General features: G+C 45.6%; 1 protein-coding gene across 3 annotated transcripts in view; it reads right to left on the minus strand.

The window, feature by feature from the left end:
• ITGA4 (integrin subunit alpha 4) overlaps window positions 1-19,642 on the minus strand; it is a 61,520-nt gene that overhangs the window by 30,895 nt on the left and 10,983 nt on the right. For 2 of the 3 annotated variants that reach the window (XR_013839152.1, XM_079977014.1), the window contains exons 3-10: window positions 12,854-12,960; window positions 12,450-12,576; window positions 10,932-10,999; window positions 9,063-9,192; window positions 6,031-6,116; window positions 4,481-4,543; window positions 4,241-4,378; window positions 1,705-1,816 (exon numbers count right to left, since the gene is read on the minus strand). Coding sequence is in view for 2 of the 3 variants with exons in the window: in XM_079977014.1 (XP_079833140.1) it covers window positions 1,705-1,816; window positions 4,241-4,378; window positions 4,481-4,543; window positions 6,031-6,116; window positions 9,063-9,192; window positions 10,932-10,999; window positions 12,450-12,576; window positions 12,854-12,960 (831 nt within the window). In the remaining variant the exon portion in view is untranslated. Of the gene's footprint in view, window positions 1-1,704; window positions 1,817-4,240; window positions 4,379-4,480; window positions 4,544-6,030; window positions 6,117-9,062; window positions 9,193-10,931; window positions 11,000-12,449; window positions 12,577-12,853; window positions 12,961-16,852; window positions 18,895-19,642 lie in introns of those variants that run through there. The other variant, XM_079977015.1, reaches the window with a different exon arrangement.

Genomic DNA, 19,642 nt, shown 5'->3' on the forward strand with positions numbered 1-19,642 from the left:
GAAGATGTGAAGAGATCAGTGCAGACTGAATAAAGTTCTCTTCCACCCCTAGCCTTTATTCATCTAAGCCAGGGGTCAGCAAACTTTTTCAGCAGGGGGCCAGTCCACTGTCCCTCAGACCTTGTCGGGGGCCGGACTATGTTTTTGGGGAAACAACAACAACAACGAATTCCTATGCCCCACAAATAACCCAGAGATGCATTTTAAATAAAAGGACAGCATGTAAAAACACGCTGATTTCCGGACCGTCCGCGGGCTGGATTTAGAAGGTGATTGAGCTGGATCTGGCCCCCAGGCCTTAGTTTGCCTACCCGTGATCTAAGCTCTTCAGCTGAGCTATTAAAAAGTAAGGAAAAGTAGGTCTCAATCTCCATACCTTGGTGGTTGCCACACACACACCCCAAAAAAATCGGGAGAACCATCAAGTGTTTCTTCTTAAAATAAAAACAGGATTCCTTTGGCAACCCTGCATGCTGCTTAGGTTAATTGCTGGCCACCCATCCCTGCCCACCAAGCTAGATTCCCCAAGTGCCTTGCCTGCTCCCCCTTCAGGAATGCATGCTGGCATACTCAGGTCCCCCTTGCTTTCTGTTCTAAGCCATCTCCACCTCTTCAACATTCCAAGGTTTCCTAGGCTATCTCCCATCCAGGGACTGCTTAGCTTCCACAAGTAGACACAAGTAGGTTTTAATGGCCATCAGCTCTTCAGCCTACTTAAAACTGGAGAATGTAGACCAGCTGCTTGATGGCACCAGTTGAACCCAAGTTTGCCACCGGTCTCTGTATTTAAACTCTCCATACATGCCCAGAGGCACTCTGGATGAGGTTAACAGGTGAAGCCACAGGAAGCTTGCTTCAAGTATAGCAGCACCCCACAAGTTTTGGGAGGACTGTCCACTGCTGATCTATAATCTATGATTCCAAAATAAGCAGTGTTATAATCACAAGTATGGTTTCAGGTCTTCCAAAACTCCATTTCTGAATGAACTTTCAGAATTTGTTCTCTATATATGGATACCTGAAGTCCACAGAAATGATAGAAAAATGGTCAGTGGAATCGCTGTGACAATTCCAGTGGATAACTATGCAGTATTCCGCTCTCATTGGTATGAGACAGGATACTTAGTTAGCATTCATTTTAAACCTGACACTTCTTTTCTCCTTTAAAAATCTCTAAGCAACCAATTAGAACTTTTGTTATGAGTAGGGCACTTAAAAGGTAAATGAAGGTAACTAGTTTTAAGTAAATTGAAACTTATTTATGCGCCTGAGCAGTTTTATTCCTACAGGAAATTCAGAGACATAAGAATAATAGTCTTCACGATTACCTAAATCTCCAAGATTGTTGTTCGAATAGCTAGAGTAAATGATCCAAGCAGAAAGAGAACTGGAATGTGTTGCTTCAAAATGCATCACGCTTTTTAAAACAAAGTAGAAACAGGACTTTTACTTACGAAAGAATTTTTCAATCTCTAGAATGGTGCATTATGCACACAAAATGCAGAAACTGAAAATATTTAGCAATTAAACAAGTGAACATCCCACAGCCCACGACACAAGCCAGGCAAAGGGAGGTTAAGTTAAAGGAGGCTGCAATCATATACAAACTTTGGTAATCTATACTGAACTCTGTATGACATAAACACACACACAAATCATTTTAAGTTCCATAATACCTAGTTTTAAATCATTAGGACATTATACCTTCAAAGCCATCATTATCCATGTCTCCTAAATTGGCAATGGCATCTCCAAACCTCGCTGCGTACAAATCACTCCCAGCCAGTGCCGTCTCCAGCTCCAGCATATTTCCTCCCTAGAGGAAAAGAAATAATAATTCTGCTTTGTAGCAGGGCTCCTATTGTATGGGGATACAATTAAGGTAAACACTTCAGAAGAGAAACAGTCCATGTTGAAATCATATGGGAGACCAACATGCTACAGACACAAGAACAACACATTACCTTCCACAAGAGTGTTTCTGTGTGGAACGTGAGCCGAAGTTAAGTACTTGGAAACCAATGAAACTTGGAGCAAGAGAATTAATTGCATACTTGAAATTAATAAAGCAATATATTATTGTTTCTGTACAGTGGTACCTCGGGTTAAGTACTTAATTCGTTCCGGAGGTCCGTTCTTAACCTGAAACTATTTTTAACCTGAAGCACCACTTTAGCTAATGGGGCCTCCCGCTGCTGCCGCGCCGCCGGAACCCGATTTCTGTTTTTATCCTGAAGCAAAGTTCTTAACCTGAAGCACTATTCCTTGCTTAGTGGACTGTGTATCCTGAAGTGTATGTAACCCGAGATACCACTGTACTGCCATCAGCATAAAGCCTTTATTTGATTCATTTTGACAGATTCATATGAAAACCTGCTACTCTTCACATATTGTTCTACCAAAGCCAAGTTAACTGTTTTTTTGGTTTTTTTGCACTATATGGTACACAACAGCCTTATTCACCCAATCCCTCTCCCTTCCATACCTGTACTGTGTGAGGGGGAGAGCAGGGCAAGTCTTTAGCTCTGTTACTTCCTGAATGTCCCTGACATTAGTCCCTCTTTGTATGGTGGGGGAAGAATGTCTGCATCAGGGAGCTTGCTCTATAAAGGTAAGCTTCCTATGCAACTTACAATGCTCATCGTCTACAGTATTGGGAGGTATTTAATGCTTGATGTTTTTATTATGTTTTTAGATATGCTGTAAGCTGCCCAGAGTGGCTGGGGAAACCCAGCCAGATGGACGGGGTATAACAATAATCATGGGGAGACTCAACTTTAATAGAGAAGTTCACCACTACAGACATTCAACACCTAATATATTTGTGTTTTGGGTGGGAAAGGCTGCAGGTAGGGATGAACAAATCTATGAATTTCAGTTTCTCATTTCTCTGGTCTTTTTCCAGTTCTCCACATTTTTGAATCAGTTTGCAATTTATTATTTTCTAGAAAGGTATCATAAAAGCTTGTCAGCATTTCAGGACAAATTTTGCCTCATACAATTTTCATATGCAATTTTGCTTAAAATGGTTTTCCAGCAATTTTCCATAACATAAAGCATTTTTATGCACACTTTTCCCTGTCATACAGGCAATCCCCCCACTCACATGCATTTTACTCATGTGTGACTACATATTCCAGACAGGCTTCAGTTCCTTGCCCTTGCTTAAATTGGTCCTAGTCTTTTCAATACATGCAGGTGTCACTCCCGACATAAGGAGGGGGGTTGCGGGCTCACGCCCACCTGCATCCGTGCTGGGCTGGCTGCGGCCCCGCGCGACTTGGGAATCCTTGGGCTGCGTCATTCCCTGTGCCAGCCAATAGGCTGGTGGCAGGGGCGGGGCTAGGGGGGTCATTTAAGGTCGGGGCAGCCCGAGATCACCCCTTTCTTTCCCTCATCCGGCTGCGGTTTCCCACCCTCTAGGTTTTCCCTCGGACTTTGCTATGGACCTCGGTTGGTTGCTGCAAGGGGCCTGGTAGGAGTTTTTCCACTTGGCTAATTGGCGTTGTTTTGAAAGCCATTTGGTTTTTTCGCCTACCTCGTAGCAAAACGTCACAACGCATTTGGTTTTGGCGGTTAGGCATTGGTAGGGGTATTATTATGCAGATGAGTCATGGGGGGGGAGCGCCATCACCTCCCTCAAATGTTTAAGGGTAGTCCGATAAAGGATTCCAGGGGGTGTTGCCTCATCCGAAACCTATGGAGGCTAGGGCCTAAAGCGCGCTCCCGAGTGGTGACACCTCGGGGAGCACCTAGGGATGTGCATCTCAGGGGCTCCCCCTGTTGGTGTTAACCCTTTCCGGTTCTATACCAGATAGTCTGATAGGACCAATGCCTAAAGCCTGTAACCAATAAAGTTGTGGCCATTTTTCGCCCATTAACCTAAATTCTGGTGTCCTGTGTCTTTATTTATTCCAACTGGGGGGGCGGGGCGGGAATCGAAACGCAAAGTGTTTACTCATAACATATGATGGGACAATGAATGCACAAGTGTTGCTATTTTTTTCTGGTAGGTTTTCTGTGATAAAATGAGTGAAATTCATCAGGGGAAGCTTTCCCCATCACCACATCCCGATGTCAGAAAAACCTTTGCTCATTACTATACTCATACTATACTCATTCCCTATAGGAAGTTGTCAAAGGCTCAAGAGCCCTGTGGAGAAAAGCTGGTCCTATGAACAGAACATCAGCCACCCCTTGGAATCAAACTACCAATCGGTTAAAATAAAGCAATACTTACGGAGCCTGAGTTGATGTAAACATACACTCTTCCTTCTTCCCTGACTTTACTGTGCATTGGGGCACCAACCAGTAAGTCTGAGAGCCCATCCCCATTGAGATCCACAGCGCAGACAGTAGCTCCAAAATAAGAACCAAGCTGGCCATACACAAGAAAGAGAGAGAGAGAGAGAGATAATTAGCTAGTCCTCAAGGTGAAAATGCTGCAGGCAACAGTCTCAGCTTTTAAACAATGCATTACCTTTTTGCCCTTTAATTCAGACAAAATCGAAAGCTTTTTCCGTTCGATTTTAAAAATGTATGCCTAAAATAAAGATAAAGAAGTTAATTGGGTATGTGGGGGTGAGGGGGAAGCATTCAACATGCAGTAGGAAGAGGCAAACCAAAACCAGCTGGCCAAGAACAGCACTTCAACTCTGCATTCAAGCTCAAGGAGCTATCAACTCAATACCCTGCGCCTTTGGCAATGGCAACATCTGGTCACCTCCAATAGCAGGGATGGGGAACCTCAGGCCAGGGCACCAAATGTGGCCCTCCTGGCCTCCCCACACGGCCCTCTTGATTCTCCTCCTCACCCACACCCACTGTCTCTAGGTCACACCCCTCACCAGCCCTACTTTGCACCATCCTTGACTGTGTTTGTTTACCTGGCTGGAATGTGTCCTTGAAATCCGGTGATGCCCCCTTGCTTGCCTGGGTGGAGGGATGTGTGAGCACGCATAGAAACTAGCCTACTGTACAAATTTGCATTAATTGCTTTGCCCATTTTTGCCTCTGATAGGCTCCACTTATCATTGGTACACATTCCCCAGAAAATTGCCCAGAAGGCAACTCTGCACACAAGACCAGTGTTTTCATACTGCATCTTTTTGCTCTCGATGCTGGGCTTTGTTGCAAGGTCAGCTATGTCCAGAGCTTGGACTTTTAAGCTGAATTTGGTCTTTAAAAAAAAGTTATCCACCCCCACCACAGAACACAGTACAGTCGTACCTTGGATCCTGAACCCCTTGGTATTCGGATGTTTTAGCTCCCGAACGCTGCAAACCCAGAATTGAGTGTTCCGGTTTGTGAATGTTCTGTGGAACCCGAACGTCCGACGAGGTTTCTGTGGCTTCTGAGTGGCTGCAGAAGCTTTCTGCAGCCAATCAGAAGCTGAGCTTTGGTTTCCGAACATTTTGGAAGTTGAATGGATTTCCGGAACGGATTCCGTTCGACTTCCAAGGTACGACTGTTCACAGACTGCACCATCCCCTGCTGTACCTTATCAGATCTGCTTTGCAGCTTAGCAAAAGCCTCCCTCCACCTTGGGTTAACTATAGCTCTCTTCATGTGTTATGCACAGGTGAGGGACAAGTGTGGAGGAAGCAGCTGTGTAATGCTGCCCAAGGTTCTTCCTTGCCTGGGAATGTGGAGGGAGACTGGCAGCACAGAAGTTATTCTCAGCATGACAGGAGAAGCAGAGCTAAATGTACGGCCCTGCAGGTGTGCATCCATCCTCTGCCTTCCTTTACTGCAGCAAAGCAGCACACGGCTGACAGCTCAGAGGTGTCAGCTCCTGCAACTTCTGTTGTTAAGTGTACACAGTTTTGAATGCCATCAGCCACTTCCCAGCTCAAATGCAACATTGACAGCTGTGGTCATAGGGACAAACAAGTCTTACATATCAATCTGATTCTTGTTACTTGGCTGTCATGGAAGCCCTGACAGCCAACTCTCCTTCGCTGCTGCAAAGTGCAAATTCCTTTCTCATCATTGTGAGAGATGTATATACATGTATATATTAATTCTTACTTTACCAGTCTGCTCCTGTTGGGGTGCACCGCCAATTACTTCAGAACTATTCCACGACAGGAAATGACCAGCTCCAACAGAGTAGCCTGTCCATTAAGAGAGCAGTGAGAAATCGCAGTAAAGGTCCCGGGTTCTATGCAACACAGAGCAATACATTCCACCCAATCCCCAATAAACGAATGAAGTTAAGGAAATTATTTCATTTAATAAATACTTCAGTGTTGATTCACACAGCACAGCTATCTGGGATCAAGACAATGGCTTGAAAAGGCCAAAGCAGGCTCAGCTGTGTATCACTAGATATCTGGTTGTGCACACCTAACACTTTGTGGAAAATTCAGCTTTTGGCATGTCACCATTAATGCCATTTTGCAAGCTGCTCTGCTGAAAGCTCGACACGGTGGCTGGGGGTAAAGGAACATAACTGGCCCTTACCTATCGCAAGCTAACAGGCACATATCCTTTAAAAACACTTGTCAAAAAAGCTGTAAGTTGTTGTGAGCAAGTTCATGCCTCAGTTTTATTTCTCCAGCTGTAAAATGGGAACTACTTTCCTTTTAGGACTGCTATAAGGAGGTTATTCCATCACCTCCTGGCAAACAGAAGGGGAAGAAATGGAGGCAGTGAGAGATTTTGCTTTCTTGGGTTCCATGATCACTGCAGATGGTGACAGCAGTCACGAAATTAAAAGATGCCTGCTTCTTGGGAGAAAAGCAATGACAAACCTAGACAGCATCTTAAAAATCAGAGTCATCACCTTGCCAACAAAGGTCTGTATAGTTAAAAATATGGTTTTCCCAGTAGTGATGTATGGAAGTTAGAGCTGGACCATAAAGAAGGCTGATCACCAAAGAATTGATGCTTTTGAATTATGGTGCTGGAGGAGACTCTTGAGAGTCCCATGGACTGCAAGAAGATCAAACCTATCCATTCTGAAGGAAATCAGCCCTGAGTGCTCACTGGAAGGACAGATCCTGAAGCTGAGGCTCCAATACTTTGGCCACCTCATGAGAAGAGAAGACTCCCTGGAAAAGACCCTGATGTTGGGGGGGCCACCAGGAGGCGCATTGGAAGATGGCCGACAATAACATCTCTCCGACCCACACGAGGTAATTAAGAGGCTGCTATGGGAAGTATGCAGCCTTCCCGCCCCCCCCAAGGGAATGGGGGGACCGCCTTGCCAGCAGTATCCATAATTCACCCCCGGATTCGAAAGAAGGGGGTGTGGACACTTGGCACAAGCCCTCATCTGAAGTCGACTCTTCCTGACGCTATCTCCAATCAGCGCACTGGTTCGCTTTGGCTTGAAATACATTATTGGAAATACATAATTGGAAAGAAGCTAAAGCACATACATCAAACGAAGATCGGGAGAAAGTCTGCTGATTAATGGATCTCTGTGAGCGGAGCGACGGGCGGGACAAATAAATCAAGTGAGGAATCACCATTAAAAGACTGGTATGTTTGGAGTGAAACGGAAATGGGGTGGAGGAAAAAAAACTTTTCTTTTCTTTGCCTTATGTGAGTATTAATAACCCTCCACCCCAGAGAGAAGAATAGTTGCAGTTTATTAAACACAAGCAGGAATACAAGAACTGTGTGGAGTGAATTGTTGATCAAAGAGAGGATTGGTAAACATCGGAGAACGGAGGAAAGTTTTATGACGCAGTTTCAAATGGCGTCTCGCTAAGACAGGCTTGCCTAAGAAGGACGGGGGGAGGAGGACCAGGGTCATCAGAATGCGAATGGTTATTGGAATGTGATCTAGACCTGGCAGAGCCCTCGGAGATATGTTTGGCAAACCTGGGGAAATAAATGGACAGACTGAGGGAAAGTTCTTTACGGAGCTGTGGAAATGGCGTCTGTCCTTATGTGATATGATTTTTGGAGAGTGTAAAACCCACACAGAGGATGTTTGTTTCCAACCCGCTTGTGAAGATTATCAGAGATCGCAAAGAAAGGAATATATGATAACAACAAGAAGATGAGGAAAGTAACAAAGAGACTATCTGGACAGAACTGGATAGAACTGTCTAATTAAAGCAGCAATATAAGTGATGTTTGGACCCCATTTCGGAGCTTGTAGTATGGGTACCCCCAACAAAAATTTTAAAATCGGCTGTATAATTTGGAACTAATGTGATTTGGAAATAATGTGATTAGATTGGCCTGTTAATAAAAATTATATTTTTTAAAAAGGAAAAGACCCTGATGTTGGGAAAGATTGAGGGAAAAGGGGACAACAGAGGACGAGATGGTTGGACAGTGTTCTCGAAGCTACTAGCATGAGTTTGACCAAACTGCGGGAGGCAGTGGAAGACAGGAGTGCCTGGCATGCTCTGGTCCATGGGGTCATGAAGAGTCAGACACAACTAAACAACAACAAGGCTAAATGCAGTGAAATGAACTGGGCATGTGCTTATACAAAATGAAAGGGAGAGAAGAATACCGCTGAGATTTATTAAGATATACCAAGCATATTCAGAAGGGTCAAGGCAAGTTTGCTCATCTCAAAGATACATGCTGTAATCCAGTAGGGAAGATGCATGTGGGCATTTCTCTCTCTCTTTCTCCTGGATCAGGTCAGACATGCATTGGGATGCAAGGTTTCCAAATGCAATCCCCATTTTCCCTCCACAGAGCAGACTGGGATGAACTTTCCTGCCCTTCTTGCAGTATGGATGCTAACATCCTCCCGGTTTGCCCTCTTACGCCGCTAGTTGTGGTCAACACCTCATGATGCACAACCATCTCCGACTACAAAAATGAAACTCACTCAAACCCTTCATGTCAGAACAATCACAATAGATTTATATTTTATATTTCCTCTGGGTTTCCTCTGTCTAGAAACTCAGAATAAAAAGAAGTCTGGATGAGCCCTTGTTTCTGTTCTCACAAACAAGTGCTAACAGGTTTTCCCCCTAGCATTTCTATCATGAATAGCAAAAACAATCATAGATAGCATGCTTTCAGAAACTGTATTAAACCAAAGTTTCATATGAAAGCATATTGACAAAATATATTTCAGTTACCTAGATAACTCCCAGACTTTACTTGATTATTGTCGTCTACATACGAAAGGAAGGTATTTGCTGTTTTATTGTATACAAAGATGGATCCAGTCCAATAATATGATCCTGGAGCTCCCATAATAATTAAATCCTGGAAGAAAACAAAAAGCTTAAGTCTTAAGTTCTTAAAGATAATCAGAGTGAGTCATATTTATTCCTGCTCTGCTTTAAAGCCTGCAGCATTACCTAGCCCTAGACACATTTGTTCAACTGGTAACGTCATTCAGTAGGTACAATCAAGTCAAAGCCCATTGTCTTTCTTTTTCTATATTTGAAAATATACCAGCTCTTCCCTCTGCTAAAGATTAAGTCTGCAAGCAACTCCAAATGGGCTACAAGCTAATGAAAAACTGCCCTCCTCCCCAGAATATTTAAGAACTCATAGTTCTTATACAGAACATAAAGATGCGCAGTGAGGTACAGTGATCTTTACAACCCCAAAGGGAATGCTTTCAGAACTTATTACTGCTATGGATAGGTTAAATCTGAATCAGGCAATAAAATCTTATGTTCCATTATATTATTTATATCTTTTTTGAAATAAAGAAGGTAAGTCTATATTTAAAAAAAAAAAAAAATACAGCTCATGGTGTGTGTTAAAAAATTGTGCTGTGGAGTACTCAGTCTGCTCCAAAATACATTGCCTTTGGAACAGTGGTCTGTAGTTTGGCTTACACTGGCAATGACGCAAGTAGTCATTTATACGACTGCACCTGAAGCATGACTGCATTCTTCAGGAATGGAGCAGAGCCAGCTCATAGGTCAACCCCGACTCCCTTGCAATTACAAGGTGAAGCTATGGGACGAAAAAAATAATAAAATAATAAAAATGCCGCTGTAGCTGCTGCATAATAAAGGCCCCAGCCATGCGACACAATGACCTGTGTGTTGAACACAAAGAGTGTGTGAGAGTGTGGGGGAGAGCTTTGGCATAGCAACATGACAATAGTGCGTTGGATACAGAGGAATGGTGGGAGTTTTCAGCTGGGGAACCCCCAAGGGAAGAAGGCTCAGAGCTGGGGGATTATTGGTTGGATGGGTCTTGGGAGGAGGTGGTGTCAGAAGCTGAAGGGGTAACAGGGCTTAGTGAGCTGGGAGAGTCTGTGGCAGAGAGAAGTCCAGAATCAGAGGCAGAAGCTGAAGCAGGAGAGTAGGATGAGGGCAGCCAAGAGGAAGAGTTGAGTCAGGCAGGTGCAGAGTTGTGGGTGTCTCCCCCTCCTGTTGTGATGAGCCCCCTTCCTCCCTTGTCTCCCAGAACCAGAAGAGGCATGAAAAGGGTGAAGGAGAGGTTGGTTTCACGCAGGTGCAGTCCCCAATTGCTTGGGGAAAGGAGAGGAGCAAATGGCTGTGGGAAGGAGGGGACTTTCAGTCTCGGCAACTGTGCTTTGCACAGACACTCCACCAAGTATGTGCAGATTGTGTTTTTGCCAACAACTTGAACAGTGTTGTTTACTGCCAGCTCACTCCTGACATGCAGTTGTGCGGAATCTCAGCTTGGTGCCCAAAGGCAGCCCTCCTGGCCTCGGTATGTGGTGCTCCCCACAAACAGAAATCTGCCCGGGCATACCCCTCATTGGCCCTGCTTCACTCCTCCATTGGGTGTTTTTGCCAGGCTGAAATTTGCCTTTGAACTCAGACAAAGCCTCTTGCTTGCCTGGACAGAGGACAGAGAAGAGTGTGTTGTTCCACTTCCTTTTGCCTCTGGACCCTGGAAGCCTCCTCAGAAGGCAATGTGGCCCTCAGTCTACAATGAGACTAATATACAATGAGAGGATAAAAACACACAAACCTAAAGCTTTAACAGAAAAGCAATATTTTTAAAACACACACCTCTGTGTAAAATGACATTATCCCAGCCTGGCATGATCCGTATTTGTCTCCATATTTGCTCCAGTAATCTGAATATTCACAACAAAATACAGGGTGGGGGTGGGGACAGAGAGTATGTATAAACAACAAGCAACTAAAAACAATAATCCTCCATGAATAATATCGCAAATTCTCCACAGCTGTTTGATAAAGGAGTTTGGGATTAACTAGAACTCCTGGCATCCAACAGCAAGGCAATATCCCACTTAATGATATCAGAAGAATAAGGGATTTGAAAAGGGTCCTATTCGAAATGTATTGTCATTGCTCAACCTTGCTTTCAAAGCTCTGGTTTAAAGGATTCCAATAAAACCGGCAAACTCATTTTTGACACAGTTCGTTCTAATCAGCTAGAATGCCAATGTCACTGTTTTTAACAGGCTTCACAGATAAGATGTGTTGGTAGCACTGCTGTTTCTTCCCCTCCCATCTATAATATCAGGAAATCACTGGTACTGGAACTAGAGAACTTTATGGGAAGAGAAGCTAAGTGATGGCACAAGCTCAAAAGTGTGGATCTAAAGCAGTGTTTCCCAAACTTGGGTCTCCAGCTGCTTTGGGACTACAATTCCCATCAGCCCTGACCACTGGTCTTGCTAGCTAGGGCTGATGAGAGTTGTAGTCCAAAACAGCTGAAGACCCAACACTGATCTAAAGAAAGTCAAGGAGTGCCCTGGCAAGTCACCACATGTACCAGTGAGAGACACTTTGGTCATTCCAAGTCATAACCCTTCCTGAACCTGGTGCCTTCCAAATGTTGCTTCTGTCATTCTTGGCCAGTAGCCATGTCGGCTAGGGATGATGAAAGATATAGTTCAAAATATCTGGAGGGCATCAAGTTAGGGGAGGCTGGTCTAGAGTCAAATGTGGGAAGCAGAATAGAAGGAATCAATTTCCTTCCATCCTGCACTGGTAGGGCATGATTTCTCCCGGACATCTGCTGTATCTAAAGCAATGGTGGTCTGGCATTGTCAACAGCTCAACTCCACTCTGGACTAAAGTCCAGGGCAAATATTTTTTTCAGGGAGAATCAGACTCCGTTGACCAAGTCTCTGAGGCTGTTGCCTCTCCTGCCTTGGGGATATCATGCAGGAAACCACTCCAGGGGGAGAATAGCTGGGTTGCTTCTCTGTCCCTCAGTCTCCCTAAACGTTCCAACATGGCCTCCTATATAGATGATGCCGGAATCATTGGGTGAGAGGGTTTCTTAAAAAATAACAATAAAGCCATCTTTGTAATCATAATCATTGTATAATCAACACCCATTATAACAGTGCATTTAAAAGACCTTGCCTCATTTTTGTTAAAGATATTTTTTTGTTTTTCGTAGCAATCATGGCAGCCTCAAAAAGCTTTTAAAAGTTGGAGGCCAACGTTTGGCTTTCCCAGCTATAGAATGTTGAGCATTTGCTTGCTGCAAATGAGTGTTTCTCATAATGCATCATTTACTTCTATCTGTCCAGCCGCACTGACACTTACCCATATAGCAAGGACATATTCTTCGACTCAGCAGCGTCCGAAAATTGGAAGGTATCTCATAACAAATGCCGTAGGGAAATTTGTGCGCTGAGATATAATATACATTTTTCCATCGGTGTCCACAGGCCTAATTAAAGACAAAAAGAAAGTGTGATGATCACGAAGGTCGCCTGAAGAGAAAGCACTTAAGACACAAGAAGCTGCCTTTCACCGAATGGGACCATTAACTCATCTGGCTCCATGTCATCTAAACAACCTGGCAAGCAGCTCACCAAAATCTCAGACTAAGCTTCTTACCCAGACCTCCCTGGAGATGTCAGGAATCGAACCAGGAAACATCTGCACGAAAAACACTGAGATATTACCCTTCCCCCAAATATTGGGGAATGTAAGACAGTACTTACAACAATGGATCCATTTTCTCCTGGCTGTCTTGACAAGCTCACCCCGAACCACTGATCGTCTCTTTCTTCTATACAGGTTTTCCCACACTTTTCTCCTTTTGGGTCACCTTAAACCAGAAAGAGAGAAAAATTAGCACACGTGTAGCCATCTTCCAGAACTTATGAACCACACTTCCACTGCCTTCCTACCCTTAATGGGCATAATTCAAAGTTCAGCCAGCATAGCGATGTTATGACGGTGCAACATTAACATTGCACTAGATAACTTTTAAGGTGATTGCAAGCGCTTGACCATCACAACGTAAGCAGGGGTAGTCTCAGGACACAGTGAGAGAGGAACAGTGCAGTGGGCTGCTTCTTGCTTAGTTTGTTCCAGCTTCCTAAGTCACACAAAACAAATGGCATAAGCAAACACACTCCTATTGGAGGCAACAGGGGTGGTATAAGAAAGGATTTATTTTCCCGTATAACAATAGGAAACTCATTGAACCATCCACTCACAAGGAGGAGGTATCAGCAGGCCCATGGAAACACCCAAAACCTGCATAAGTACAAAATAAATGCTTATGAGGGGAGAGAAAAAATAACCCAATGAAGGCCAAGCACAATCTGCTCACCACAGAATGATGCCTGAACTGCTGCAGAGGGAGTGTAGAGGGAAATGGAAAACCAAGGTAATAGCATGGAATATTCTGGGAAAGGACATGGCTGCCTGGCTGAACAAAAGCATTCTACATTGCTGTGATGATTCATGTTTTTAGAAAACCTCTATACTCCAAGAAAAACACGTGATTAGAGTTCAATAGTACAACAAGGGGGGGAACTTAGATCACTACTGAAAGAGATCCCGGGATAAAAATATGGCAACAAGTCCCATAGTAGTCTATGAAGGAACTTACTCCATCATCATCATGGGGCTCTCCTACCACCAGAGACCTGAGACACACCCACCCATCTAGAGACTTAGCTACAGGTAGAAACTCACCTACCAACTGGTTTGATCAGCCAGTTTAGAACAGTTTTATTTTATATATTATTTATTTATTGAATTTATACCCCACCCTTCCTCTCAAAGCACCCCAAGGCAGCAAACAATAAGCGATAAAACAATAAAAACACATTCAAACAACTTCAATACAGATCTGGAAAAGATCTCAACTCAGAAGGCTTGTTGGAAGAGTTTTACAAACTCACATATTGAGATGTGCAGCATGGGGCTATATTACTCTGCTCTACTGTCTAGAAAAGTACCGGTAAGAACTTTGATGAAAGGAAACCCTTTTTTGTAAACAGAGAGGTGAGGCTAACAAAGAACAAGCGGCATGTGGGTATTATTTCACTTGTGTTCATGGCAAAGCCATTACAGATGTATCTTTACCACCTTAGTTCATTAACTGTGTGCAAAAACCCAGCAAGTTCACAGCCTGCGTAACAACAAAAACATCCTCTGGACAAACCTAACAGAAAACAAGAACTGGGTTTCTTGGATTTCTAGAGAAATGTACAAATGTTTTTGGTGGCAACTACATGGGACACAATGACTTCTCTAATGAAATGTGAGGCAAATTTATGTGATTGCCCCCTCCCCATTTTTTGTATCAATACAATCAACTGCTTGTAGAAAATATATTCCAAAGTACCTATCATTTTCAGAGAAAGTTTACAGAACCAAGTAGCACAGAAAGACAAAACAGGAAGGTATGCAGCTGCCTCCAACATAAAAACACTTGACAAGTAAGGAACTGTAAGAACTTAAGAAGCACCGTACTGGATCAGGCCCAAAGCCCATTGACCTTTTCTCACAAGTGGCCAGCCAGATGGCTATGGAAGCAGGACTTAAGCACAACAGTGCTTTCCCCTACTTGTGATTCACTTCTGTGGGACATCACATTTTGCGGGTAAAATTTCCTATGCTGAGGGAGCATGATTATATCCAATAGTGAACTTGGGTAGTTATGTGCCTATCTGTTTGCAAACGAAATGGGACCATCCAAAAAATAAGGTACAGTGGTACCTCGGGTTACATATGCTTCAGGTTACATATGTTTCAGGTTACACACTCCGCTAACCCAGAAATAGTGCTTCAGGTTAAGAACTTTGCTTCAGGATAAGAACAGAAATTGGGCTCCGGCGGTGCGGCGGCAGCAGGAGGCCCCATTAGCTAAAGTGGTGCTTCAGGTTAAGAACAGTTTCAGGTTAAGAACAGACCTCCGGAACGAATTAAGTACTTAACCCGAGGTACCACTGTATTAAGATCTCAGCCTCACTCTTGGTGTTCCCATTTCAAGCTGTCAGGCTTTTTAAAAAAATAAAAATTCATTGCTCATAGCAGTAACATTGTGGTTCGAGGACCCGACCCCCGCGAAGTAAAATGAAGACACAGGGACACGTGATATAAGGTTAATGGGCTAGAAAAGGCCACAACTTTATTGATTACAGCAATGAAAAGGTATTGGCTTAGGCATTGGATCGCGAAACAAGTGGGTTTATTCACCAGGGGTTCATCACCTGTTGATGCTAATCCAACTATAGGCTCACCCCTGATGTCACCGAGGGTCGTGCCATGGCCTCCCGCCAAGCAGGCTTCGGACGGAATACACGACCGCCAGATTCCATTAACGGAATACCCCTAGAAATTGAAGGCATAGGCGATGGCCACACCTAGCACTTCGACACACCACAACACATAATTCCAATGCCTAACCTACCCACCAATACCACCAAAAAGTTGTGACGATTGCTACGAGGTAGGCGAAAAAACCAAAAAGCCTAATGCCAAATGGAAAAACTCCTACCAGGCCCCCCGGGCAACCGGGGCGACCAACCTAAGGTCCATAGCAAGGCCAATGACCTAAGCCCTAACTCAAAGGGAGTGGAGGGTGGGTGACTCGCCCAGGACGACAAAGAGAAATGAGGCCGGGGGGGAGGCTGGCACTGCAGCATAAAGGCTGCTGGACACGCCCCCCATGGCACCTGGTTGGACAGCCACCGGGGGGGCGTGAGTGCCAGCCAGGTGAGCTGGAGGCAGGGGGCAACGCCCCCTGCTAGGAGCGGTGCTCGGGCTCCCGTCCACAACCACTCCCCTCTCTTTCAGGGAGGAGAGTCTTTGTGGTTCGAGGACCCGACCCCCGCGAAGTAAAATGAAGACACAGGGACACGTGATATAAGGTTAATGGGCTAGAAAAGGCCACAACTTTATTGATTACAGCAATGAAAAGGTATTGGCTTAGGCATTGGATCGCGAAACAAGTGGGTTTATTCACCAGGGGTTCATCACCTGTTGATGCTAATCCAACTATAGGCTCACCCCTGATGTCACCGAGGGTCGTGCCATGGCCTCCCGCCAAGCAGGCTTCGGACGGAATACACGACCGCCAGATTCCATTAACGGAATACCCCTAGAAATTGAAGGCATAGGCGATGGCCACACCTAGCACTTCGACACACCACAACACATAATTCCAATGCCTAACCGCCACCCGAGCTAAAGGCTCGCCGCCAATACCTTCAAAGCTGCAACCAATCCCAGATGCTTTTGCTGACACTAGCTAACCAAATGTAGTTCCCCAGATCCGATAAGTGGATGCCGTCATTCCGGTATGAAGCTTGGTCGCCGATCCGGATACGGTCATGATAAATGACTCGGCCATACATAAAGCGCACCCAACGGGCTACCGCCCGATTTACGAGTTTCCTGGTTCTTATAATGGCCATACCAAACAGTTCTTTTCAAGAAGGAGGACCAGAACACCGTTGTTCTGGGACACAAGGCTGCAAATGCATTCAAGTCTCTTTTTATGCTCCACAACAAGTCCACACTCCTTCTGTTAGCGAGGTCATTCTCCCCAAATGAATTGCAACGATGTCGGGAGGGCCAAACTTGGCTACTTTCTCCCACAGCAATGGCATAAGCTCCTCCCAACACATGCCTCTTGTCGAAAACCAGGAAACTCAAACACCATGTGGAAGGCCAAGATTGTGTGCAAGGCCGCAGCTCACCGCTTGTACGCGGGCCCAATGAACTATACTGTGGCCGCAAATCCACACGCTTCTCCTGAGCATAGCTGGGGGTAAAAGACAGAAAAGAAAAGGCGGATAAGTAGGGTAAAGCTGCAAGTGGCATATTAGACTTATAAGCATTGGATTTCCCACCGGCCCATTTCTTTGATCCTGTCCGCCAGTAGCCCCAGGTGCAACCCAGGCCGTGGTTGCAGCGCCAATCCTAAATGAATGTGCAGCGTACTCCTGGGAGGATAGACCACAAGCCTCAATAGCCTTGCGAAGTACTCTGGTGAATTGATGCCTCAACAAGGGTGACCCATCTTCATGGACCAGAAACGGACCCGGGCTGGGCGGTCTGAGATAGAGGTACCGCCTAGTGTCCTCTACCGAGCATGGGCCCTGCTGTGCCGACGCCGTGAGCTTAACTAGGACACCTTTACTAGCCTGATCAGTCTTGGACATATACGCACTGTCATGTTAGAATCGGACAACTGCACATCCTCGCACAGGAGGCCGCGTGTTGAACCTCGTGCACTAACTTCAAACACCACCTCACCAAGTCTAAGCGTGCCAAAAAGGCGATAGCGTAGCAAATTGACCTGAGTTTTATGCGTATCTGTGATAACAACTCGGAAGAAATCGGCTTACGGCCCTCGGCCCTGTGAGGTTGTAACCTGCCCCAACCCTCAATGGCTCTATGGATCAAGAAGTCGCTACCCGGGTCATGAGCAAATGTAGCTTTTGAAAAGAAGCTGATGGCGGCTACATGAATATTTAAGGTTTTAGTAGCACGTCCCAGATAATAGAGATGGGAAAGGTACTGCAAGACAGTGTCAGTGGTAGGAGGTACGTCATGTGAGAGCCCAGATAACCCAGACCTGAAACCAAGGAAATCACACCAGGCCTTCTTGTAGGACCTGAGAGTGGAGGGTGCCACGGACGCCAATACTCCCTGTATCACTTAGCGTCTCCCATATTCCACAGGTGCTCCGGAAAGGCAACAGTTGTGCTCCAGGTGCAAGCAACCGGAAGCGAGGTATCGGAAATCGAGACAAGGCATCGGCTATGTCATTATTGGCTCCGGGTACGAATTTGGCTTTAAGTATTATGTTGTACTCAAGGCACCGGAGGACGAATGCCCGCAAAAGGGAGGAGATCCTCTCAGACCGAGATGACTGCCTGGCTAGAATGTTCACGACCACCAGGTTGTCGGTCCAGAAGCACACGCGGTGATCTCGAAAATCTTCCGTCCAGATGTGAACGGCCACCACTATTGGAAAGAACTCAAGAAAGGTGAGATCCCGCGTGATGGCCTGACCTTGCCATGCCGTCGGCCATCGTAGTGCACACCAGCGCCCCTTGAAGTACAAGCCAAAGCCTAAGGACCCAGCCGCGTCCGATTGGACCTGGAAGTCTGATGACAGATTCAAGACATCCTGCCATAGAGATACCCCATTGTAGTTCTACAGAAAAGTCGTCCATACCTCCAGATCTGCCTTGACCGACCTGGGGAAGCAGACCCTGTGGTGCGGGTGTCTAAGACCACTGACAGCCTGGCTAGGCGGGCACAGAAGGCGCATTGGAGTGGGCCTGGAAATCAGAGGCTAAATTAAGGATTTCCAGCCATAGGGAGACTCCGTTGTGGTGTTCCAGAAATCTGATCCCCATCTCAAAATCCGCCTTGACCGACTTGAGAAGTCTTACTCTATGGTGCGGATGCTTGAGGCCCGCTGACAACCTGGCTAAGCGGGAGCGAAATGGGCGGCCTGGTGAAACTACTCTACATGCGAAGTTGAAATGATCTAGCAAGGACTGGACCTGTCTAAGAGCGACTTTTATTATTATTATTATTATTATTATTATTATTATTATTATTATTATGATATTTCGGGAAGGGTTTGACGAATTGTTTCCTTAAGGGCAACTATTTTCCCCACTGGCAGGTGGGCGGATTGAGCTGCTGTGTCAAGCTCTATACCCAGGCAAGTAAGATCCGTTGATGGTCCGCCTTATCTGCTGTGAGGGGAACTCCCAGCTCCTGGGCCAAAGCTGAAAAGGCCTCCAGAAGGGAGGCACATTCGCCAGTATTGTCACCGAGGGGAACTCCCAGCTCCTGGGCTAAAGCTGAAAAGGCCTCCAGAAGGGAGGCACATTCGCCAGTATTGGGCTTCCCAACGAGTAGAAAGTCACCGAGGTAACGTGTCACCTTGCCAATGTAATATTTCCCTTGAAATTTTAATCCCAGCCAATGAGAGTCATTGGGATGAACTGGCAATAGACAGAAGGCTGACTCCATGTCACATTTTACCAAGAGTGCCTCGTAACCAAAATCCGGATAAGTCTAAGTGCCCAATCGAAGACTTCAATCGAAGAATGTGGAGAGGAGGGAGCAGGATCAGGGAAAATGCTAGACCCGGAGGGTCCCTATCGTCTGTTCCCTGCTGCGGGGGCTTCCCTGGCACTGGCACCCCGCCTTCCCTAAAGGGCTGCTGCCTTCTGTAACACGCCACGGCTGGAAGTACCCCTGCACAGCTCTCGCACTCGTGCAGATACCTACAAGACTGCCTTTGGCATGACCCCTTATTGAATTCCCAACGTACCTTGACCTTGCGCTTTGGCTCCCTTCTCAGGTCCGGCTTACCAGTGCGTAAGAATCTAATGGCTTCTTCTCAACATACAGGACGACCACCACAGACCAGGTGCCATCTTCAATTAGATCCCAGCATGCTAGATGGATCCTGGAAGCGGGCTGCATATTCTGCAAAGAACCGGAAGAACTGGACGCAA

Source organism: Podarcis cretensis (assembly GCF_951804945.1).
Source record: "Podarcis cretensis genome assembly, chromosome: 1".
Lineage (NCBI taxonomy): Eukaryota > Metazoa > Chordata > Lepidosauria > Squamata > Lacertidae > Podarcis > Podarcis cretensis.